This window comes from Sinohyriopsis cumingii, chromosome 10 (genome assembly GCF_028554795.1).
Source record: "Sinohyriopsis cumingii isolate HCF-2022 chromosome 10, ASM2855479v2, whole genome shotgun sequence".
Taxonomy (NCBI): domain Eukaryota; kingdom Metazoa; phylum Mollusca; class Bivalvia; order Unionida; family Unionidae; genus Sinohyriopsis; species Sinohyriopsis cumingii.
The window spans coordinates 30,891,296-30,917,664 of NC_142970.1; the positions used below are offsets into that span (position 1 = coordinate 30,891,296).

At 37.7% G+C, this 26,369-nt stretch overlaps 1 protein-coding gene and 1 long non-coding RNA gene across 3 annotated transcripts in view; both read left to right on the top strand.

Annotated features, from left to right (window-relative positions):
- The window catches only part of LOC149789834 (uncharacterized), a 192,276-nt gene that overhangs the window by 130,037 nt on the left and 35,870 nt on the right, over positions 1-26,369 (top strand). The window lies entirely within an intron of this gene.
- On the top strand, positions 9,025-10,672 carry LOC149789837 (complement C1q tumor necrosis factor-related protein 3-like). Its single transcript, XM_089973365.1, has 2 exons — positions 9,025-9,368; positions 10,091-10,672. Exons 1-2 carry the CDS (start codon positions 9,131-9,133, stop codon positions 10,531-10,533), a joined length of 681 nt encoding a protein of 226 aa, XP_089829491.1. The 5' UTR covers positions 9,025-9,130; the 3' UTR covers positions 10,534-10,672.

Sequence of the window (26,369 nt, forward strand, 5' to 3'; positions counted from 1 at the left end):
GAAAATAGTACACTGGATGGTCAAGATCATTTTTGTCTTCAATACCGCGCCAAACCCAACATCACTTGCATCAACATATATTTTAAATAACTGACTGAAATGTGGAGCTGGAAGAACTGGTTTATCTTTAGTATGACATTTAACTTATCAAAAGCCTCCTGACATTTTTCAGAGCAATAAAACTTGGTTTTCATGCTCAACGCATTTTTCAGGGGTTCAGCAATTATGGAAAACTCGAAAAAAATCCAGTAGTATCCAGTGATACCCAAACATCGCATCAGTTGCTTTTTATGATAGGCACATGGAATGCAGAGATAGTCCTGACCCTAGCATTATTAAGTTTAGCTTGTCCATGTCCCACGATATGTCCTAGAAATGTCATACACGCACGACAGAACTCACTTTTGGATAAATTAATTGTCAAATTTGAATCAGTGAGTTTGTCAAACAATTTCCCGGTGTCGTTGTAGTGTATGACATCATCCATGTAAGCATCACATTTATCCAGACCAGATGTAATCATTAAACGTCGAAATGTACAACCTATATGACAAAGTTGTTTTTGTTTTCGCTTCCCAGGAGTTTTGATGATATAATTTAAATTAATTGTACTTAATCAGAAGAGGATTTTGTAGTGTGGGCAAGAGAGCCAGAACTCCATCACCAGGCTGGAAAATTAATTCCATTGTATTGTTATCATACCTTTCATTTCTACATTTGAAAGAAGTTTCTCATTCAGTACATGACCGTGACCTTGACCTCTGAGAAAAAAGATCATTTGGAATAGGTCTGTCTTGATCTGCTGCTTATTTTTCATTTTGTAGCAACCAAAAATGATATGAATTTTCTTCTCGCAATATATACACGTAGAAAGAGATAAGACTTTTGATCAATCTTATCAGAAACGTGATTTATAAAGGTTGTGCCAGTTTGAAATTTGGAAGAGCTCGTATTAGGCTGAAATAGTTTTATTTAACCAGAAGACTGCTGAGCTGAAGACTTACTGACAAAAGAAACTTTATGAGTTAGGGAATACTCATTGTGACGGAATTGTATAAACCCCTTTATTTATTAAAAACATGTACTCCGGTTTCGTTTTCTGTGTACAACGATACACGATATTGATAAATGTATATTGTTCAAATATTTCTAAGTAGTGAGTTCGGTCATCCTATGCCGCATGTGCGAAGTGCTTTCGATGGGAAAAACCGATCTACATCAAGAGCACAAACGATGTTGGGCGACATCGTCTGTGAATAAATGCCTCACCGTAGGTCGAAATCTTTACATTACGTAACGTCTTGTCAGTGAGCCGTCTACTTAAAATCTTCAGCTGTAGAGGTATATTTTCTTTATTAAATTTCTTATGTATATTATAGGTTTTAACTATTGTACTACCAAGCTTGTTTTTGTATATTTTCTATGTAGCTCCGGCTTGCGTAGCATAATCCAAATATTTTATATTCCTGTATGTGACTTAACAGAGATCTTTATTAGCAATACAGTTGCATTTTATTAAGAAACGTTTAGCACCATAAGATTTTTATCGGACAGTTAGGTTCGCGTCTGAATCTGTTTGTTGCTTTGTAATGTTGTACCGATAATGTAATTTGTATAGCTTACCGTATACAACGTCATTATGTGTTATCGTTTATGCCCTTGCCATTCTTAGTACACGGTGATAGATTTATTTTTCAGTTGATCAGAGCTGACCAAGGTGATCAGAGCCGACGGTAGCAGCTGTGGAGCTGATCCATGGTGATCAGAGCTGACCGAGGCAGCTGTAGAGCTGACCAAGCTGGTCAGGTTTGACGTGATACCAGCGGTAGTGCTGACCATGACGTCTGTGGTGCTGGCCATAGCCGTTGTGGAGCTGACGATGGAGCTGGTGACGGAGCTGGTTGAAAGGCGGCCGTGCAGCTGATTAAACAGTGTGTTGCTGGTTGAGTAGAAGGTGGTCGGGCGTTGCTGACCGATTGGTGGGCGCTGATAGCTTGATTGACCAAGAAATTGTATGGTGGTCGGTGACTACCTGTAATGCTGACCGCTTGATTGACCAGTGTGACTGGTAGCCAAGTTTGCTAGTGACTGAGTGTTATGTGTAACTCCATACATGTACTCTTTTAGTCGTGGGCTATATTTCGCGTTTATTATACCCAATGTTTTGGGACTGTAAAGATATTTTGTATGATATATGTTCCATTGTTTCGCCATTTTACTATTTGAGTAAAGTACCTTATTTTGCACTATTTGAGTGAATACATCATTTTACTATATGAGTAAAACACGTCATTGATTTTGTCATGTGAAATTACTGTGAATCATTGATTCATCTTTGTCCTTGTAATGTGTAAGGTGATTTATTGTATCCACATTTATGTTACATCATTAAGTTGGTGCGGATTGTGTTAATTTTGTCCAATATTTGGATCTTATTCACGTGTTATCGTAATTCCTTTTTCATTTGAGTCATTCGTCAATAAACACTGCACTTGTATCACCATCAGCAGTGTTTTGTTTAAATCCTAATATCTACCTGGTTATCTCGGTACACTTATCATTTGTACCAGCGGCATTTTCTAAAGTTTCGACTAATGAGTTGTATGAGATTTTCATAATCGTTTTTAACCTTTGCAGACGAGCGCCACCTATCAAACTGAAGTGCTTTTTTTCTATGCAAGTTCGACATAGGTCTGGTCAGTTGATTTTCTACAATACCTAAAATCTTGTCGATATGCCTCAGGTAGCAACTCATGACCTTCAAGATATATTCTGTAACCACATCATAATTAGCACTCTGTTGTAATGGCAGTGAAATGTAAAAATATCACGAGCTCAATCTGAATTGAAACTACCTTTATTCCTTCTCTTTCTCTTTGCATACGTATTTCCCTCTCCTGTTTCCTTTTGCATTTGTATTAGTGTTTCTTCTCTTTCTCCTTCTCCCTTTCCTCTTTCTGAAATTGCAAGTCTCTTTCTTCTTTCTGTAATTTCATATTTCTCTCCTATTTTTCTAATTGCATTTTTCGTTCTTGAAGCTTAAGATTTTTTAACTCTAATTCCATCTTTTATTTTAATTTCAGTTTCAGAACTTGACGTTTGAACCAAATTGGGGTTTATTAATCAAAATATTCCTTTCCACCAAATAGTGGGCCAAAGTATTTTTATTTCTTACTTTATTCAGGAAGCCTCAGTAAGATCCTGTTTTCTGGAAAGCTGAAGCAATTCTTCCTTTATCTAGGAAATTCTAAAGCAAGGTGAATTTAATTTGTAAAAAAAGTTTGCTGAAATATTTTAGAGAATTTCGTTTCCGGGAATGACCCCAGATTTTATGTTAAGAGTATGTGCTCTTAAAATAAGTCACAGAAACCTGAAAAACAACAAACTTTGTAAAACTCAATCAATAATTTATTTCCCAAGAATATTAAATAAAAAATGCAAAAAAGGAAAGTTACGACATTGCGAATAAAGCCTCCAATAATCCTGGACATAAAAACATAATAATTAAAGTTCTGATTAAACGTTAGTGGAAATCCAAATTAGATCCAACTGTGAAAGTGCTGATATACCTCTAATGACTCATAAAGTTTTGATGTACTAACAGTCTTTCGTTGGATCGCAATAAAACAATCCAAGAAGAAATCCTTATTTGAAATTTCAGTATAAATTCGAATCTCTAATTCCAAAAATGTTATCGGAGTAGTTTTGTATGAGATGTTTACGGAATTAAAAAAATATTCAGATCAAGTAGAAAATAAACTTGATGTTGGACAATATTAAGTCCACAGACACTATTACAATAGCATATAATGAAATAAAAATATAGAAAAACTAACTGACTAGGGATGAAAAATAAGTATACATAAAACAATTCTTCACAATTACCACTTGAAGGACACTTTATTTCTATCTGAGTACAAAATAACAAACATTTTGGCAAAGAAATAATCGAAGCACATTGTTTCTAACTTCACAAATGAATATGAGAATACTCGCTTCAAGCACATATGACATAAGATCCAACCTTTCAAATATTGAAAAATATGAATCATTGGATTCAACTCGCCATTTTATGACAGGTATTAATGTCAAACAAAGAGGTTAAACTGGTAATTTGTTTAAGCTAGGATTCTGTTTACTCCATACTCTACGATATATCATAATTGTCAAAACTGGAATACTTCGTACAATGATACTAGTGTTAAAAACGCAAAGAACGAGGGATCTATTTTGGTTGCATATTACCAATACGTGTGCTATTCTTCTTGGTGCATATCGTTTTAATATATTTGACCAAGGAATTGTTCTGTTGATTGAATTCACCTACACACTGAATATCCAGAAGTCTACGTGAATTTTAAGATGTCAGCTGCAATATTTTCTGGGGAAAGCTTTCATGTATGTTGCAACAGATAAATGTGTCACTCACATATTTTGCAACTCACCATAATATACTAGATACACAGCACAACTATCGACGTTGAGAACTAGAATAAATATAAAATGAAATGTATGAAAAGGTATTATATGAAGTAATCAATGCTGTGTAGTCAAGTTATTTTTGAGATAACCCGGCAGGATAATGTTGAGTCATGAAATTCGTGAAAGCTATCAAGATTTCATACGAAGAATATATTCCTATTTATTTATGTATGGGTTTTTGATTTACACATGTGTTATATATGTATATGACTAAATATCAGAGTCTTTCCAGAGGTTACAATTAAAACCATCAAACGGCAATGTCAATATAAGGATATATGTATGCGTTTCTGACTTCTGTACATAATTGTACGACATGTCCTTGTCCTTGTCGTGTCTGTATCATTTCTTTACATCTTATTAATTTACTAAAGGAGGAAATAAAATGAATTTTGAATATATGTATGCATTAACATGTAGAGTTCAAGCAGATATGACTAAATATCAGAGTCTTTCCAGAGGTTACAATTAAAACCATCAAACGGCAATGACAATATAAGGATAATATTGTTGGAGCTATTGTATCACTGGATTTCGTTTTTAAAAATAACTTTTTGTTTTGTTTTGTACCGGAGGTGGAGTTTAACTTTCACTTCCGAGATTACACAACACCAGTCTCAAGACACTGGAACTTGCCAAAATTCAGCAGGTTGTTGTTGTTTGATTGTCTTGATTATACATCTTATTGCGGTTGCTTTGAGGTTTTCTCAGCGCAAACATTAACGTTAAACATTGTGGTCAGTATAACTCGAGAACGAACCCGTGAAAGTGTTTATTTTGCTATATATTCTCAGCATCGTCATCTCCATGAGTAGCGTTTATCTCCTCTCCTTGATATATTGATATACTATTGTCTGTAATAATTATCACATTTATTTTAATGCGTGTTTCCTTAAGCAAATGTTTATTCTTTTTGTAAATTTTGATTTATAATGAAAATGAACCTGCATCACTATAAGATACTTCCATACAAAGTTAGCGTTCAAACACATATGCTCTTACCCACAAAAACAAAAGTCAGGGAAATCAAGTTATGTATTGTTTGAAGAGAATGCACGAGGAGGTATATTGGCAGAGCTAGGGCACAAATGAGGTCCTAGCCAAATAAATTCTTCTAAGATACAACCCTTATGCTACAAGCCAATGTTCGAATTTTCGTCTCGGCAACATATGACCCAGATGCCCCAATATTAAAACAGATTATACATTTCAGCCTAATCGCACGCAATCTTACGCAAACTCAGAGATCACCTGGTAGGAGCCCAGGCTTATGAAGATCGCACACCAGGCCAAGGTATAATCGCTGCCTCGTCTGCAATAATATGAGTGAGAGGAAAAGATTTTGAAGTTCACAGTCGGAGTAAGCGTGATATCAATAGTTAGATATTGTAAACTTCTGGCTCATCATACTGCTATTATCCACTAGCTAATCAGTTTTCGTCTACTTAAAACTGTTCAACAAGGACTCAAAATTTATGTGAAAATGCTAAGCGTTTAGATATATAGAATCTATGTTGGCGTTTGGGCCGAGACAATGAAATCTCAGTCAAGGGCTTATATTATTTGTCTTCCCATGAGGCTTGCCCGAGTGGGGAGACATAATATAAACCCGTGACTGAGATTTCCTTGTCTCGGTCCAAACCTCAACGTAGATTATTTTTCTCACCGAATACTTTCCTTTAAAGTAAAAAGAATTCTGCACTAGTGTTCACGTCCAATTTTTACATGCGGCGCATTAATATAAATATGTTAATGAGGGCTGTGGTGTGACCGTTGCATCCGAAGTACACAGTTTATACGCGTGAGCAAAGAAAAATAAAAACATGAAACGTCGCATAATAATGACGTATTATCACATTTAATATATGGATGTTATATGAAATTGACAATATAAAATTAATATTTATTACAAGAAACTGTTTTATTTTCATCAGTTCCAATTTTGAAAAGTTATATTGTAAATAATAAAACGATATTGGCTACTCAGCTCTACTCTAGTTATACTTGGTACAAGCTGTAAAGAAGAGTAACATCTTTCTTTAGATTATTCATGGGAAACTATCGTATATAACTATTCGTTTCTTCAGAGTAGGTGAAACTGTGTGTGACATACTTGTGTTGTCCTAAATATTGATTGTAAAATTACCTCTATGTATAATAATAGACCCTCCAAAAACGGGCTCTAGCGGATAACCATGTGCTAAACTTTCAAGTTCACGGATTCTTTGAACATTTATTTTTCTGTCCTGGAAATATGGCAAGTGCTACAGTGAAATTTGCTTATGGAATTATGTGCTGACGGATAAATGATTCCTTCTGGCTGGTAAGTGTATTATTTGTCATTAAATATTGTAGGTATATTTTTGATTCAATCGGTGCACAATGGAGATGCTTAATAAAATTAGAAAAAAGCATGTTTTATATAACACTTTTCTGGCTGTTACTAAGTTTTCCGTAGTTGTTAAGAGAGTTGGGAGGCTATGAAGTGTATAGGTCTATAGTCTGTATGCATGGAACAGTGTTTCCTATTATATTGTTCATTTCACAAAGCAATGACAATTTTATCCTATCTGTAGCACAGTCATTTTTCAGGTCAGCGTCATTAAATGTAGCTAACAGTATATACTTTGTTTCACACGAAGTATTGAAAATGAGTTAGATAGCTATAGCTACATTTAATGACGCTGATTTAAAACTGTACTGAGCTAGGACTGCATATAGCATAGAACTGACCATACTGTGTGGAACGAACAAGCATAATACCAAAAAGCTCGACATCATATGCGTTAGTCTTTGTCTCTCTCTAAATGTTTTTGTTAAGGTGTGTTTTCAAACATGGATTTAACTTAAGTTACTATATTTTTGTTATATATTTGTTGCTGTTGTTGTTATTTGATTTTAGTTCAACTACGTCAGGTACAGCAGAAGACAAGAAGGGTTTCTTTTTTAAAGTAGTTCTTAGCGCGTGGACACCATGACTGAGACGATTGGTCTGAGATGACTAGACTGAGACAGGAAAAGTAAGGTTAGCAAAACAAGCGGATTTCTCTGTCGCATGGGTGAGAAAAACCTGTATGCGGGTATTTACTCAACGGTTCTTATATTTGTATGACGGCATCGTGCTCAGTAGTCGTCAACTGTTTCTGAGAAATCTTTGTCGTGTATTTTCAAAATTCGATTCCTATCCTCTTTAAACGGGCAAGGCATTTTCAGCTGCTTTCAGCCGGTTAAGCAGGCTTTCAGATTTTTTTCAACTATCATTTGGTCACAAATTATTTTATAATTTTTCTAAAACCAAGTCACCCCATTTTATAATTTTTCTAAAACCAAGTCTACCCCATCCCGTTCCTTCTAATATTTTGAGGACTGTCAGCTAAATCCTTTCCTTAACGTTTGAGGAACACTGGCTCATCTCTTCTTAATAAAATCTTGCAAGACTACTTTCTTTTCCGCTTTTCTTAATTTGTTGAATGACACCCGCCTATTGTTTTCTTCTTACACTTTTAAGAACCATTGACTCTACTTGATATCATAAATGCAGCTTGCAATTACTGGCTTAACACGTTTAAGGACCATTGGGTTATCTTTTTCAGATGCATTTTCAAGCCCATTGGTTGACTGATCCGATTAAAATTATGAAGAGGTTGAGTCATTAATTTATGGATTTCCATACAATTGTACAGTGTATGAATTGGGTGAACAGTTGTTTCATGGTATTTATAAGAATTCTTCTGTCATGTATGGACCATAATGTTGGCTATATACTAGATAACTTAGGGTGCTGACCTTATGTGTCTTCGTTCATTACTACTAGTGGCGTGTAATAGGCTCTATTCCCTGTGATCTTGTACACAATGTATTAACCCATCGGTTACAATATCTGGTCCTATAATTAAATGTTGTTGCGCGACATTTGCCTTGTAATGGTGCGGTGCATTGCAGTTCACTATTCTTACGTATAGTTTAATGTTATCATTAAATCTATCAATGTCTCTATCTGAAACACATATGATTATTGTCAGATAAAATGTTGAAAAAATGAAATCTTTCACAAAGGATTGGTTGAAAATCCACATTCAACACTGGAACAGGGAAGGTCGCAAAATGGCACTATCATATTAGGTAAAGACCCGGATACAACAAAATGGCACTATCATATTAGGTAAAGACCTAGATACAACACTGTGCCATTTAAGGACAGAAATAAAGGTTGCACTAATGCGCAACCATAACTTACCAATGTTGTTTAATTTTATCTTTTTCCAGTTGTCCTGCAATAACTCATTGTTCGGATATTAGCGAAACGATATTTAACAGGTGAACTACTAAGACAGTGTTAGCTGTACTTATCTACAGAGGTATGACTTCCTCTGTCATTTGCGAACTATATGTGGCATTAATCGTGACATTAGAGACAGTTTAGTTATCTCCGCGTCTTAGATGCGTGTTATATTTCACGCTTTCAATGTGAATTCATTGTATGATGACGAGAAACGATATAATGAGGATTACGTCTTTGATAATTTGCATTCTTATAATCCCAGTTCATACGACAGATTGGGAGCAAGACAACACGATAGAATTCTTATTGCGAAGGGTTGCAGAATTGGAGACGAACCAACAAAAATGCAATAGCTATCAAAGAAACATGATATTAGAACTGACGTATGTGAAGAACAAGCTCCAAGAATCCGAGAGACGAATATCAGAACTAGAAGTTATTGTTTATAATATGAAGTCTGATGCATACAATGGAAAAATGAACCTTACTATGCAGGACGACCCAGTAGATCAACCTACGAATGAAACTGTTACCAAATGTACTAAAGAGGATAAAAACACCATTCGTGCACAAGGACGTAAAAGGATGCATCCAGCTGAACCAGGTAAAGAGTATATGTGGTTCTTCGGGCTCTGCAAATCCAATTGATTTTGTTCTTATTTTGTCTCAAAACACTTAACATAATTGTCGCGGGTATCAAAAATAAAAATAGTAAAAATGCTATTGTTTTCAGCATACTTTGACTCTCCATGTGTATCGATTCTAGCTGTTAGCAGTTAGTATTGACAGTTGGCCAGGTCATTAATCCCAGAATTCTTGATGCTTAATACCAGATACTGTCAAAGGTACCATTCGGTTGGTTATCTTACCATGGCTAACTGAGACTGGAGCAGTTCATCTCTTGGATAAAGCACACATTTTAAATTACAAATTCCTTATCTCGAATCCTTGCTAAAACAACAACAGAGTGGGAGACCATGCAGTTATATAGATGAGCTTGGTATAGGTCGGCAACACTGGTATTTGTTTTTGTATATTTTAGCATTATTTTACATAAAGTTGTAGGACCCATACTTTGTATTTGTGTGTCGTTTGACCCCAAATGTAACAGCTATTATTGGGTTAGGACTTAAACATTTGTTTATTATTTAATTCAAAGTCATTAAGTCCATGCAAAGAGAATATAATTTGTTTAAGCATTGGAATATTTCGGGTATCGTAAATTGTAATGCTAAACAAATTTTAGAAAATAATTGTTTGTTTTCTAATACCAATTTCATCATACGGATAGACACATGCCTACTATGACGTGTTCGATCGTTTCAGGTATTGCAAGAAGAGAAAAGCGAGGAATCGCAGTCAGAGAGATTGCATTTTGTGCAACTATTGCTGACGATGTTAATGTACAGATCCGTGCGAATGAAATCATCCATTTCAATACTGTTCTATATAACGAGGGCAATGGCTACAGCAAGGAAACTGGATTTTTCACGTGTCCCATGTCAGGTACATATTTCTTCTCAGCAAGCCTTATGTCATCGCATGGGCATATTACATTTGTACATCTTATTGTCAATGGGCAAATCAAAGGCAACAGCTATGCTGATGGGGCCAATTCATATGACCAGGGCAGTATTTCAAGCATAATGCGATGTGAAGCTGGACAAAACGTTTGGATCAGCGTGAACGAAGGAACACAACTATATGGGAATTATTACACGTCTTTCTCAGGTTTCTTGCTTTGGCGAGAATCAACAGGAAGTAGATGAGACAAAAACAAAAACATCCACAATGACAACAAAATATACAATATAAGCATCGGCAGTAATTCCTAGTCCATATAATATTGGTGAAATAATAATCAAAAGACCGGTTCCTGAATTGTGTGTACTTCCGTTTTTAATCCTACCTCACTATTTACCCCATTTGTTATTTTTTCTCCTTTGTACATTTTTATGGAGAAAACAATATAAATACAGAAACAAGAAATATATCTTGTATTTGATTGAACGTGAATATTTTGAATTTTATCAAACATTCTGATCAGTCACTTTAATAAATAAATTATTTTAACTCATTGCTATTTTTGAACTCAGCATCCCTGCAGTCATAATTGATGGTAAGAGAGACCCGTTATTAGTTTATTGTATAATTCGCGTCAAGACCTCCTCACAATCTAAGCGATTTAGAGAGTTAGAAGCACTTATGTGCTCTCTCCTATATTGTAGTTAGAAATACATAGCGATCATAACCGCTTGTTTCAAATAACAATACAAACTATTTATTATCGCTTGTACCTCTGTTTCTATACAATGTTGCATGTATGATTACGCAATTTATGATTGTTATCACTTATGTTAAGAAGCAGAAACAGCTAAATGAGATAATATTCGTGCTAAACTGGCTATCTCAAGATTATATATTGTGTATTATACATAGGATGCAGGCAACATGTCATTCAGCAGAATTTCGGTTGGTTTATTCTTAGCAGCAGCCGTCCAATTTATATCCAAGAATAATATAAAAAGTTTTATTTGGTTTGACTTAAGTTTCACGCAGTTTTTCAGTCGCATCCTCTCTGGTAATTTTCTAAAGTATCAATTATATCAGTTATCAGACTGTGCTTCTATACTAGCCTGTCTTTGAAGGCTGTTGCAACAGCCTACTACCGCTGCGCGCAGTGCTGTAAAAGATGGGATAATAAAAATGCATTTAATCCCTACAGTTCCTAAACGAACAATTGCTGTACCCATTCCACTAAAAATGCTTGCCATTCCAATTTCTACAATGTTTAGGAATGTATATGCTGTTTTCTTCTGACTCTTCTCTCGTGTTCTGTCTCTTTGAGTAGATAAATTTAGATTGCATTTATCTTTACTAATTACATTGCTTGCATGTAATTTATCCACAATTTAAACTATATTAATTAGCCCGTTAATGGATGAATCAACTAACTACTAAATTATCTTGTGTGGTAATATCATTTGTGCTACTTCTAGATGCAATTGAAACTGGCTTAAAGAAAGTGGAATTTCCAGTTTTAACATATCTTCCATAGCCATCTTTTGGCATACTTCTATTTAAAAAATTAAATATCCTCTGGAAACGCACATTGTGACTTCATGTTACGAGTTGATTTTTAAATTTCAGGGACTTGTAGGATAATCTGCACGAATTTAATTAAATTAAATGTATTTTAGGAATCAGATTTAAACACTAAATAATTACCAACTATAATAAGAGATGGAAATGTTCGTAGATAGTTTACTGATAAAGAGGAAAGAAATTGTAAGAATAAACGAGTGGCAATCTATATTCAGAACAGTATCAACGAGAACATATCTTGATCTAGAGGATTAGAAAAGAAAGAAAGGTAAAAACGATAGTAATACAGAGCAATTTTCAACTAAGAAAGTTTAATCAAATTGTTCATTGCAAGGTTGGCAAAGTCGTAAGTCACACATACTTGGCCAAACAACAGACGTTATATAAAATATTAATACCATTGAATACAAAAAATACGTACACATTGCCATTAGGTGAAAGATTAAAACAGAGGTTCATATAAAATAAAAATAATTGATACTGTTGCAGCGGCTATTTCTATTACGGCATCAGCTCTTGACTTAACCTCAACAAAATTTAAACAAAGATTAAAAATAAACTGCGGATATGACGGTGATTGAAGTGAATGTGGTGGTGAAGGCGGTACGATTGTTGATAACTACATGAAATGTATGAAACTATTGCTCAATATTTGTTTGACTTTGTTATAGGAAAGCAGTATTATGATATCAAGTGGTGTAATAACAACATCGGCAGGAAGAATGTATTTATTGAACATATGATTGTGACATTGTGTTAATACAGTTTGCAATTGATTTAAATATTTACTTTTGGTAACTAAAGGAATAAAGAAAACCCAAACACATGTGTATGATATATCAGCTCCTGCAACTGTAGACTTAACAATGAATTACGTGACTTACGCTTCTTCTAATTGGTTAGACAATAACAATTTGTATCATTCCTACATTCATCCTTTTTCATCTATCACTTTTTATACCGTTCACCACTGTTGTCTTTGACAGCGTTGCCGCGGGCTATTTGAAAATTTGTTGTAACTATAGTACCATAGTAGGATGTACTATACTTTTAAATGGATCTGATGACTTTAATAAATTATTAATATAGCAACTATTTATCATCATCATCATCAGTTTCATGACCTAGTGTGGTCGTCGAGGCACTGTGCTGCTGAACATCTGACCAGTTCCCTCCACTTGTCTCGATCATATGCCAATGCCTGTGTCTCCGCAAAACTTTTCCTGGTCCATTCTGTGATGTTGTCAGTCCACTTTTTTCTCTGTCTACCTCTCCTTCTGCCACCCTGGACGCTGCCCTGCAGGACTGTTGTGGATAGACTGTTGGCTCTAGTGACATGGCCATACCATTTCAGCTTTCTCTTTTTGACGGTGGTGAGGAGGTCCTCATATTGGCCTACTTCGCGCCTGATGGTATTACGCACTTCTTCATTTGTGATGTGGTCCATGTAAGAGATGCCAAGGATGGTTCTGTAGCATCTCATTTCAAGTGACTGGATTCTTCGTTGTAATTCTGCTGTCAGGGTCCATGCCTCACATGAGTACAAAAAGACTGAGATGACTAGAGCTCGCAAAGGTCTGATTTTAGTTTTCAGACAGATATTCTTGTCTCTCCAGATGGGTCTTAGCTTTGCCATAGCTGCCATTGTTTGTGCTGCTCTTGACAAAATTTCTGCTCTTGATCCCTCCTCAGTGGTTATGGAACCAATATATTTGAACTGGCTCACTGTTTCCAGTTCATGTCCTCTGACTTTAATCTTGGCTGAGATTTGTTTGCCACTATTAGTCATCAGCTTTGTCTTCTCAGCGCTTATCTCCATGTCAAATCTGGAAGATGTTTCATCCAGGTTCTTCACTAAGGTGGCAAACTCGTCTTCACTGCCTGCCAGCCCATCAATGTCGTCTGCAAAGCGGAGGTTGGTGATGTTACGCCCTCCAATGCTGACAGTCCCACAGTGGTTTTCCAGGGCTTCGCTCATGATGCGCTCTATGTAGATGTTGAAAAGCGTGGGTGACAGGAGACAGCCTTGACTCACTCCCACTGTGGTCTGGAACCAGTCCCCCACAGAACCTTGGGCAATTACTGCACTGGTAGCTTTGGCGTACAGCTGCTTGATGGTATTGGTTAACTTTTGACCCATGTTATACTTCTTCATTGTGGCCCACAATGCCTCATGCCACACTCTGTCAAAGGCATTTTTGAAATCTATGAATGCATGATAGATGTCTTGTTGGTGTTGCGAGTACTTTTTGCACAGAATCCTGAGATTGAATTTTTGTTCTGTTGTGCTTCTTCCACTCCGGAACCCGGCCTGTTCTTCAGCGATTATTTCTTGCTTGTGGTTTCAGTCTGTTCAAGATGATCTATAGCATTACCTTACTAGCATGGCTGATCAAAGTGATAATTCTGTAATTTTGACACAGCTGGAGATTGCCTTTTTTTGGGAAGTGTTATAATCAGTGACTGGGTCCATTGTGTTGGCCATTCTCCTGTCTGCCAGATCTTGTTGCAGATGTTTGTTAGTAGCTCTTTCACTGATTCTCCCCCATTCTTGATAAGTTTAGCTGGGATATTGTCCACTCCAGCTGCCTTCACATTCTTCAGTGCTCTTATTGCTGACTCCACCTCGTTTTTGAGAATGGGGAAGTCATCATCATTTGAGGAGTTTGGAACTTCAAGCACCTCTGGGTCTCATGTGGACTGATAGTTGTAGAGTTCTTTGCAATACTCAGTCCATCTTCCTGCAATGTCACTCGCTTCTGTGAGGCATTTTCCATTTTTGTCTTGAATGGTACTAACTCTTGCTTGTTTCTGTCTGGTGTGGTCTTTCACAATTTGGAATGCCTTTTTGCTGTTATTCTTTATCAGACTGTTCTCCATTTCTGTGCACTTTTGTCCAATCCAATTTTCTTTTGCTTTGCTCAAGTTTTTTCTGATATTCCTATTTATTTCTCGGTACTCCATTGCCCCTGTTGTGTGTCTGGTGTTTTTGAGTTCTCTTCGGGCATCACACAACTTCAGAATCTCTTCTGTAACCCAGGGGTTTTTCTTCGGGCGATGGAGTCCAATGATGTCCTTGGCAGCTGCTGTCATGACTGTGCTGAAGGTGTCTGTCATCTCATTGACATCACCATCCACGACAAGGAGTGGAGCAAATTTTCCTCCAATTGTGGCTTGGAATGACTTGCAGATGTTAGCGTCCTTCAGTTGTTCAAGGTTGAATTTGAGCCTGATGTTCTTTGGCTTGTTAATTTTCTTCAGCCTCACTCGGAAGTTCATTATCACGAGGTCGTGATCACTCCCAACATCAGCACCTGGGAATGTCCTTGTTTTTGCTCTATTGATGCCAGTTCGGTAACGGTTTTGAACCAGTATGTAGTCGATCTGGTTGTGATGGGTTCCATTTGGTGAGTGCCATGTCCAGCATCGTGAAGCTTTATTTTGTCCCAGGGTGTTGGCTAGTACCAAGTTATTGTAGCTTGCGAACTCGAGCAGCCGTCTCCCTCTTTCATTGGTAAGCTGATTGCAAGAAGGTCCACAATGTACTTCCCAGTCTTTAAGAGGATCTTTGCCAACTTTGGCATTCCAGTCTCCTTGGACGATGAGGATGTCTTTTTTACTGATCATGTTTAGAATACCCTGTAGTTTGTTGTAAAACTCCTCTATTTCTTCATCATCATGATCAGTAGTTGAAGCATAGACTTGGATAATTGTGATGTTAAAGGGAGATGCTTTCAGACGAATGGAAATGATTCTGATAGATATGGGGCAGCATTCAAGCACAGATCCCTTGATGGCTTTGTTTACAAGGAAGCCTACTCTATATATGGACTTGTCACACTCTCCACTATAGTATAATATATGCACATCTTTGGTTTGGTGTTCTCCTAGGGATTTCCATCTAACTTCACAGAGTCCCAGAATGTGCCATGTGTATAGTTCCAGCTCATGTGTCAACTCTTTGAATCTTCCTATTTGCGCCAGAGTTCTAATGTTCCAGGTGGCGACGGCAATGTTGTCTCTCGCTCTGATTTTATGCATAGTACCAGTAGCACACTTGTCACCTCCGTCCTGGTGGACAACGGCAGGCGCGATCCTTGTTGACTTCGGGCGACGACCGATCCGGTATTGTAAGCTCAGATTTGTCCAGCATTATCATTGTGTCTTGGGCAAAAGAGCAGCTATTATCACGTCATATACATCGTAATCAAGCCGGCAGATAAGGGGTGTGCTGATGCTGTTTTGACTAGGAAAGACTACAGCCAATACTGGACGATGCACAAATACTACCGAAGCGGGAATATAGATCAGCAAGCAAAAGACTACTTAAACTCAAAAACCCAAGGGCACGTAGAATTTATCTTCTACCTAAATTCCACAAAAGTAAACCCTGAGAAAACTATAATCTCCGGTAACGGGCATCCCACAGAAAGGATATCACAGTTTTTTTGATTATTTCAGGAGACCAAATGTCCGAAATTACCACCATATCTTGAAAACAGGACATATTACCTCATAAAAAGCAAAGCGAGCGAACCATTATTGCCAGATACAATGCTTGTTTTCTCAGATGTCACATATCTGTATACTAATGTACCGAACACGGAAGGGATGCATGCGTGTAGGGAAGCATGGGAAACCAGAACTGTAGACAACAAGTCCACCGAGGTCCTACTTGAACTCCTGGAGCTTGTCCTAAAACGCAATACCTTTGCATTTAAAGAAGAAAACTACCACCAAATCAACGAAGCCGGAATGGATAAAAAAATATGGCCAACTCGTATATTAATATTTTGTATGTTAAGACTGGAGGGTAATATTTTAGCACCAGTGGAACTTACACTGTACCAATAGAAACGCTTCATCGATGATATTATAAATGAAGTGGCAACATCGAAGAGAGAATCTGGATGATTTCATATTAAAAGCAAACAACTTCTATTATTCAATAACATTCATGGCAGAAGTCTCCAACTAAACCCAATTTTTAATGGGCACAACAACTAGACTGGTAGAAAACTAGAAAATGAACTCCATATAGTCATCTACTCAGAACCAATCAATACACACCGGTATCTACTGCCAACCAGTTGTCACCCAAAACACTGCATTCAGAGTATCCTATATAGCCAGGCACTGACGATATGCAGAATCTGCTCTGATAATGAAACATTCCAAAAAAATCTGAAAAGTTATAGCGTGATAGCGGAGGCATCCCAAAGGGTTAAACCAACGAACCGTAGTGACCTACTAATATATAGAGAGAAGGAAACAGTTGATCGGATACAATTTATTGTGACCTACCATCTAAAGGTAATCTTACCCAACAAACCAGTAGGAGCCTACCGGAGACCAAAAACATCAACGATATCCTAGTCAGAGCAACGCTAATGCCAATCACTATCCACCACCACCTGAAAACAGATTGCGATGTAAATTATTTATCAGCAGCAACATCAAGTTGAAATCAAATAGTTGAAACATCAAAACTTTAAAATTTTGATTCCTGCAGAAAAAGTCATGTAACATTTTTAAGTTCAACGCTTTTTATATTTCCTGTATGACTTGCCTCTGCTTTGTATTTGCCTTTGAAAAAGACTCATTTGGAGTCGAAAGCGCGAAGGCTAGTTAGAAACTAGTTTTGCACTGTTCTGTGTCGGTTAATTGTAATCTAAGAGTAGAATGAAAAATTTAAAACACTGCGAATACAGTTTGAGTTTTATTGTTGTAAGGCGTGAGTTAATAGTTTAAAGTGTAAATTAAGAATATAAATTAGCGCAATATACGGTCAGGATATTTACTTCCGTCACTTTGCTCGGTAAGCAAAAGAATAAAACTGCTCTTTTTGTTTCTCTTTTAGATTTTGCTTTGTTGATATTCTAGTATTAATGTTTATGTTATTATTCTTTTCTGAAATAGTTAAAATGCCTAAATTAACAAAAAAATAGGGTGATATAGTAGTGAATAAGGACGATATACGGACAATGGGACTTTAAAGTTAAAATATTGAGTTTGCCCTATACGAACAGAAACAGAAGTGGGACTATATACGGACATGGGAAATGTAGCATGGGTGGGACTATATATGGATAATAGGAATTGAACAGTGGTGACGTCACGGTGCTGGATACTGGAGAAACAATGGCAAAAATGTTGCAAGCGACTGACCTCACTCTAACGGAACAGTGTGGCAAGGGGCTGACCTGAATACACGTTACTCTATGGACAAATAGAGACATAGAAATAAAGCAGTGGTTAGAGACGGAGTTAGAGACATAGACGTAGATATAAACAAACAAACAAGTACATAAACGTGGCAAAGAGAGACTAGATTATTAATCTTTATTTTGTCTCGGTGGGGACTATAAGTCCCATACTCTAGCCTAACTAGGGTCTCTTCCACCATTCCTAGATCATCCACTACCTCTTGCAACATCACCACTTTTTCTAAATTGTTGCTTGCCATCTTCGTTTATTCGATGTTGAATGGCACAGATCTCTTTCGAGCATGTACCTCTGCTTTATGCCTACACGATAGGCTATTTAATTGCTCCTAGGGGAAGAAATTGGAGCAACTCCCCCAACCATTTGTATGCAGGGAGTACTTTTTATTTAAAGCCGTCAGGCAGTGGACCTTACAAAAGGTCGTAACGGTCTAAATGGAGGGTTTGAATCCTCGTAGGAATAGACCCAGCACACACTCAACCTCTTCAATCGTCACTACTTAGCTGCATTTAGGTATGCATGAGTAGCAATGGACCCATCACACACTCATATGTTTGGTACTGAATTTTCAATGGTATGAAGTGCGTGCACTGCACGCTGTTTGTTTTGATGTCCGGCCGTGGCAAGGAAGGAGAAGGGGAAAGGCGGTTTCATGGTCACAGGTCGCTGCTTCTATACTTCAGGGTATCGGGTCTAAAATGTCGTCCTACACAATTTTGATAAAACTGTGTTGTTTTGGGTTTAGAATTTAGCTTAGGAGAGGTATCTTAGGTGACAGTTTTTAGCAAAGTTTACAACCTTGTGTGGCTGGTCCTGATGGTCTTGGACTTTTGAAACCACCTTATATGTAGGATTCGGTTGTTTTTGGCAGCCTTTTGCTGCTGGGCTTTACAGGACCTTATAGATGCTAATTGAGATCTTTCTTTCCTAAAGTTGTTTATAGGTTTGCCACTTTGTGCGGAGTGCCATGATGGTCTTTTGTGTTGGACAACATTATGTACTCTAATTTTGGGGGCCTAGAATTTTTCGTGGCATCGATGTTAATGTCACCTTTGGCTAGAGTATTAAATTCTCTGAGGTATTTGTGGTCTTAATTGCATGCTAGGTTGACAGGTGTAGTTTAGAGATGGGGAAAAGGAGTGGTTATAATGAACATATAAAAGAGAATTAATTATAAGAATTGTTTAATGTTTTTTAATTTTATATAAATAAAACGAAATGTTTAATTTTTCTCCCTTTCTTCGAAGTAAAAGGGTGAAAAACAACAAATTACTCTTTTTATTAATTTTTTTGTGATATTTTTCCCCTTCCTATTTCTGTTCCTAGATGCCTTATTTGTCATGTGTTACTTTATGTGGTTAGATTTGTATAGTGTTATTTTATTTTCAGGCTAAGTCTTTTTGATTAAAACAGATATCTTTGCCGATTACTTGGGTCGCTAAGACGTGTCAAAGACATCTGATTTTATTTTCCCCTAAATTTGAGTTTCTTAGCCTGTATACTAGTTATGTGACGTTTATTTTCAGGCTAAATCTATTCAGATAAGACAGATATCTTTGCCGGATACTCGTGTTGCTAAGACATCTGATCTTATTTGTTCCCTAAATTTAAGTTGGTTAGCCTGTACTAGTTGTGTGATGTTATTTTCTGGCAAGAACTATTGGGAAAGATATATTTCTTTGCCGAATACTCGAGTCGCTAAGACATGTCAAAGTCATCTGATCCTTTGGTCCTTATATTTGTTAGCGAGTCTCTTAGTTTTTAATAACTGAAGTATGGAATTTTAGTTTTATATTTTGTTTTGTAACCCAGATTCATGTATAAGGTACATTTTATTTATGTATGTGCGATTGAGGTTAGGGTTGTTATTCATTAAAAATCCTGGCTATGTTTCCAGGAATCCAATCTTATTTTGCTTCATTTTTAGTTTGGTTCTTTCATTCTTTAGCATGAATTCGATTTGTTGTTTGTTGGTATATAATTCTTTAATTAATAAATATGTTTGCCTGAGGAAATGTTGTCTTGATTTAGTATTATTATAGTATAGATGTTATGACGCTCAACGAGTCACTTACAATCACTGCCTTACGTATGTTGCTGTCCTTAATCCATCCAAAGGCTTCTAGGATGGCCCAGAATTCTGCTGTGTAAATATAGCAGTGGTTAGGTAGCCTTTTGCCCATTTTAATGTTCAGCTCGGGTATTACCAATGCTGCTGCTGTTCTGGGGTTCTGATATTTTGGACCCGTCATTGTATATTTTAATCGAGTTAGGGTATTTTGTCATAATTTCAGTTATGATAATTGTTTTAAGTTTGAGTTCCTGGTCTTTTGTATTGCCAAATTCCGTGTTTTGTGTGTTAATTGATGGTTTAATATTGGTCCATGGCGTCGTGTCGTAGATTGTTGTTAATTCGGTTTGGTAATCTTTAATTGGTAGTTGGTTAATCAATAGGTGTATAGGTTTTCCTGCAGGGACGTATGCTACTCGTTTGTTACTGAATGGTGTGTTGCATTTATTGATGGCTATACGGGTCGGGTGTGTGATAGGGTGGATAGTTACTCTAGCTGCATATCTTAGGATTAACTTCTGCCATTATTAGGTGGCGGGGCAGTTCTCAAGCTAGTATTTGGAGTTCAGCTAGGGATACAGACGGCAAAGCACCGGTACAAGTGACTAGCGCTTTTCTTTGTATCTGATCTAATTTGTATGGTGTCTATGTGGAACTGAATTATATATCTGGCACCCATAATCCAGTTTGGACCTTATTAATGCCCTGTATAGTGATAAGAGAGTTTCTTGATTTGATCCCCATGTGATTCCTTTAAGGTTCCATAATAACTGAATGTCCTTATTGTATCTATTTACTAGGTCATTTATGTGGTGTCTCCAATTAAGATGTTCATCATAATACATGCCTAGGAGGAATCGTGCTACCTTTACGAAGTTTTTTTGTATGGTGAGTTCGGGGTACTTGAAGTTTTAACTATGTTTGGTTTTAAAGAGGACTGCAATAGTTTTATTTCCATGGGATAGTTTAAATCCCCATTTATCTGCCCATTTCCATATATTGCTTAAACTATCTTGGATTTCACTAATGACTTTGTGACTTTTATGGTTACCTGCTCTCAATATTCAACTGTCATCCGCAAATTGTGATATTTCAGCTAGGATTAAAGTTATGTTTTGATCCAAGTCATTAATCATGATGTTAATGAGTGTGGGGCTGAGTACGCTACCTTGTGGTGTACAATTCTCAGGTGAGTATATGTCAGTGTCCCCAACTCTAGTTATAATTTTGCGGTCAGTTAAGGAGTTCTCGATGAAGGTGAACAATCATCCAGTTATTCCGAAGTGGTTAAATTTTGCTAATAAGCCTTTTGTCCGAGCGAGGTTGCATGCCTTTTCCAGGTCTATGACGTGAAGGAAAACACCTTCTTATACAAAAACTAACAATACCCACACCATAACCAAAACAGGGACCGCCTGGACCTAAACGAAACTCGTTCACATTTTTTTACCCACAAACACACTTTATTACCATCCAAACATACAACCCTAAAAAGAACAAACACACATTATCTTACAAGCACAGGAAACAAAGTTTTTATAGACACACTTCTATCCCATCACCTACAAACACACAGAGACACACAAACACAGACACAGACACACACACACACACTATCTTACTAGCCGGGGAAACATAGTGTTTAAAGTCTCGCTTCTATTTTTAGCCTACTAACACAAAAATACATACAAATTTCGGCAGTACGGTAGTATGTCTCTTTTCTAGAGATTTTAGGTAGATCTGAAAAGGGCTGTTTTGTTTTAGGTTGTGGCAATCTCTTATCGTCTAAGATTGCGTCACCGTGTAGCTGCAGGCGTTCCCACGAGATATGGCCTGCTTCTTTGGAAGGGGAATGAGAACTCAACAGCCGACAAAGCCTCTGTCTGGCTCCTGCTGTTGTTGTTGTTGTTACTGCTGATGTTGCTGCCGCTTTTGAAGTCTGTATTTCCTGGTCCGTTCTTTTTGCTAATTTTTATTTCTTCTTTAAGGACCCGATCTATCAGGTATTTGGCCACTTTCAACATCCTGACATTTTCTGTCTCTTCACGCTTTGGCATCAGATTTTGCCTGACACGATATAAATGGCTAAGCTAGTTTGGAAGTCATTTTCACGAGTTGACGAGTCCACAATGGATGGCCGGTCTGGAGGCCGCAACAATTTACATGTCTCAAGCGCGGACACGATATAAAACATCCCTACGTTGTTTGGTAGGAACGCTATAGCTTATCTAATGTAGAGAGATAGAGCGAAGTCAAAGAACATATATTCACAGTGTTAATGTTTAAAACAAAGCACAAATCATTATTGATAATATTTTTATTCAACTGATAATTATCCAACCAATAATATAACATCAACACATTTTTTAATTCAACAAATGTTTGACAAGGTTGACAGCGTGGTGAAGCCATGTTAGACTTCAACTGATAGAGGTCATTTGGCCATTGATGTACACTACGTTTCCTCGTTAAAGACAAGAGATATCCATAATGGTCACAAACTATCAGTCTACTTTATGATCGTTTCTAGAAGAGTCACACTCAAAATAAGTCACTAAAGGCATATCCATGACTGCATCGATGAAGAAAATACACACAATATTGTCCACACGCGATGGAATCTGTACCTTGTAATTTCACATTATTGAATCGTGTCGTCTGCGCATTTCTTCTCATAAAGTAATTCATGTCGTCTTTCATACGAATCGAAATACTCCACACAGATATCGTGGGGAAAGTAGATGGCTACCCATTCGGTTCCTGGAAGTTGACTGTCGTCAGTGTTGATGATCTTTAGCCCACACAACAGGATTATAAGAAGGGATGTACAAACTGTTTTCCAAAACGTAATAAATTTCTCAGGTATCCATCTTTTCTTTTTTCACAGGTAGTGATAAGTCATCCATTCGGTCCTGACCTTTTGCTTGCAAATCTCTGTCAAGTAAACGTCGCTTCGCTTAGTCTCCTTATTCTTTGCCAAGAGAGATTCGATGTGATGGATCTATAGAGGAGTCAGTGGATCTCTCATTCCTCCAGAATGATTACGTAAGCCTTTAAACCACTGATGCAACGCTGTTTCCACCGACATGAGATCCCAAGTGTCATCCAGATACTCATCCAATTCTTCTTCTTAAATCATAATCAGAAGATATTTATCGTGTTGAATTTGAACAGAAATCTTTCTTGGTCAACCGTGTAACTGTTTCTGCGAGATTAAATCTTGTTCTTGTTCTGGCCATCTGGACATCATCATAATATTCACGTCATCTTTAAGTTTGGGTTCTGTTTCCAAGATATCCTCCCATTTCATTTCCAAAGAGAATCCACCATTCAGAGAGGGATAAGAGTCTTCCATAACTTCCAATAATCTAGAATGACATCTCTCAAACTGTTGATTTTCATCGTATTATCAAATTCGGCACACAAGATGACTTTCATTGTCTCCTTCAATGGCGCTTGAAACTAAACTTACACACGCAGTTGGCCTGATTTTATTGGTTGGAAATGTCCCTCGTCGCTGCCTTGGTCTGGAGTGAAATAAAAAACCCACAAAGTGTAACCTCCTCGTCGTACAAAATGCAATGGCTGGTGTTGGTCCCTAACTCTCTGGCGGCTTCGTACAGGGACAATTATGACTTCAAGTAATTCTTGTGCTCAATGTCAGGTTCCAAAGGTCTGGTAACAAGGTTTTTCCATCGCGACTGACTTCGATTTTGGACACGTCGAAGTGCTGAAACTGGAAAGGATATTAATCGTAGGCTCCGTTGAAGGCTGAATTCTCGACGATGCCAATGATTAAACGTTTGGGTAACTGTCCTTGAAACTGATTATCTCCGATCTTGGATCGCAGTCCAGCGGGATTGGTGAAGGTTTTCACTTCCACTCGTAGTATCGGATATTTGGCAGTCGTTCTGCTGAGAGTGTGACTGATGTCATTTCCCAATTTAGGTAACACTTCCAGGCAGCGTACGTAAAGTCGGGCTTCTTGGATGACGGTTGTGTAAGCAGCATCAGTTGTAGTCATCAAATGGAAAGCGGCATTGCTTCGATTCAATCTTAGATGGATATCCACTCCGATTAGCAAATACCTTTCTTGCAACCACATGTCCAAATGCAATCGACCAGTTCTAAATAATGGCTTTGTTGAAATTTATTCAGACGGTCTTTAAACTCCACATTGTTGACATCTAGGACTTTGAACTTGCCCGGCGTGTCAGTTTTCCATACCACGCAAGCATTCAGATGAGTTTCTTTGGCATCTTTTGCATACGTCAAAAGATTGTCTATGTATACTCGATAAGGATGTGTATCTATGCTACTGTTGATTAGTTTGTTCTTCAAGTACAAATCCACTGAGCTGAACAATGAATGCATGAACTTGTTGACCGGGGCTACTACCTCATTGGCCTCTTGCTCGGTAATGTCCGTGTCGTGTACAATAAACTGATATTCAGATCGATGTAATCTTCGGGCCATCCTATGGTTTCAAATTCGATGGGGACTGATCCTGAGTCCTTGACAAAGGAGACGGGATAAGATTCTACCCATTGGGATTCTCTCATCGTCATCATGATGGCTGGCACTTATTTGGGGGAACATCCGATATTCTGATGGTAAGATTGGTTGTACCCTTTGACCAGGTGCGGTATGACGTTGATGTACTTGAAAGTGTGTTGATGCGTAAAATACTTCCACATATGTTCTTTCAAGGTGCGTTAAAACATTCCAGGATGATGGCTTTGGTTTAGGGATTCTCGGTGGTGAAAAAGTGAATGTTTCGTTTCTTCAATTCATTTTGGAATGCTTGGTTCAGAAATTCGGTGCAATTGTTGGTTTGCCATCCAGCACAACAACACTGATACTCCATCGTTTGCACTGGTCTTTTCTATATTGGTGGAATGCGTAGCCACCGATTCTTGCTACGTTGTATCAACATTATGACAGGCATCACTCAACTTTCAGGGGTTCGCAATGGACTAAATCAGGACAGTTCTTACATGGATAAATCCAGTAAACTCTGTAACATGTCCAATCCCTCTTGCACTTTGATTCTGGGGGCAGGTATTTTGTTATGGCTGCTGCTGCAGCAAAGAGGAGATTGTCACCGATGGAGAAGTTCATCAAGACACGGGTTTCCATTTTTGTTTATCAAATGGGGAAAAACGGGTGTCAAATTGGGCTTGTCTGGCATCAATAGCAACTGTGAAATGGAAGAATCTGAGGCTAATGAAGACGCGGTAACCGTCGCTAAAGATCGTGGCTTTGGAATGTAAGGTAGCTCCCGGACTGTAGTGCCTCTCTTGACGATATAAACTGTTTTCTTGGGTCTTTTCTTCGGACTTTTCTTTTTCTGTGGTTGTGACCTGGTCTTGACACCACTGCGCCTTTTCTTCTGGGTGCGTTTGGGTCGGGGAGTAGCTTTTATCATGGGGATGACGTTTGGGGCATTTGATCTCGTTTTATGAGGGAACGAATGATGACGCTCCCTAGAGTACCGCTGCCTCCAGATTTCAGAATGATTTGAGATTTGGTTTGAGTGTCGATGGTGGGTTCTGCCAGTTGCGTCAAGGCTACTTTGTTTATTTCAAGAAGCGTTTGGTTTGATGAGGGATGTGAATGATGCCTTGAAGTAATTGACGTGCTATCACCGTAAACCATCGTAATTCTTCTCTGAGATTGGTTTTAAAGACACAATTTGTGATTAGTTTCGCGACTGATGCCGTACAAGCCGTAATTTATTTGGATCGCCAAAAGGAGAATCTTGTCGTCGGGGTGCTCGTCTGTCCAGGCTCCTAAACGATCTCCTACGATTTCAAAAGTGACAGTAACCAAGGAGATCGGTGTAGATGCAACTGTCCGTGTCAAAATACAGGACGTGATCTCCTAACTGGTGTAAGGCTTTGTGCTTGTTAAATGAGCATGTGCTGTCACGTAGGCCGCAATGATATTTCCAAATTTGTCGACCTGTACAAAGTCCAGTTCTTCATAGTAATGGACTAAGATCAAGTTCTCACGAAGGGCGTACACGTATTTCATGTATTTGGTTTTGTCAAATACCCCGTCTTGGGTAAACATGGATGTTGTGCCATTTTCACCACAAAAAAGTTAACATCAATATGGCAAACGTTCACGATCCTTCGTTTTTCTCCACGTGGTCTAAACTGATGCCCCTTGCTCTAAGTACTGTTGTACTGTTCTGTCTTG

Coding starts and splice junctions, on each gene's coding strand:
- LOC149789837 (XM_089973365.1), top strand. CDS start 9,131: ATGATATTAGAACTGACGTATGTGAAGAACAAGCTCCAAGAATCCGAG. Junction 9,369..10,090: donor GATGCATCCAGCTGAACCAG/GTAAAGAGTATA, acceptor CGATCGTTTCAG/GTATTGCAAGAAGAGAAAAG.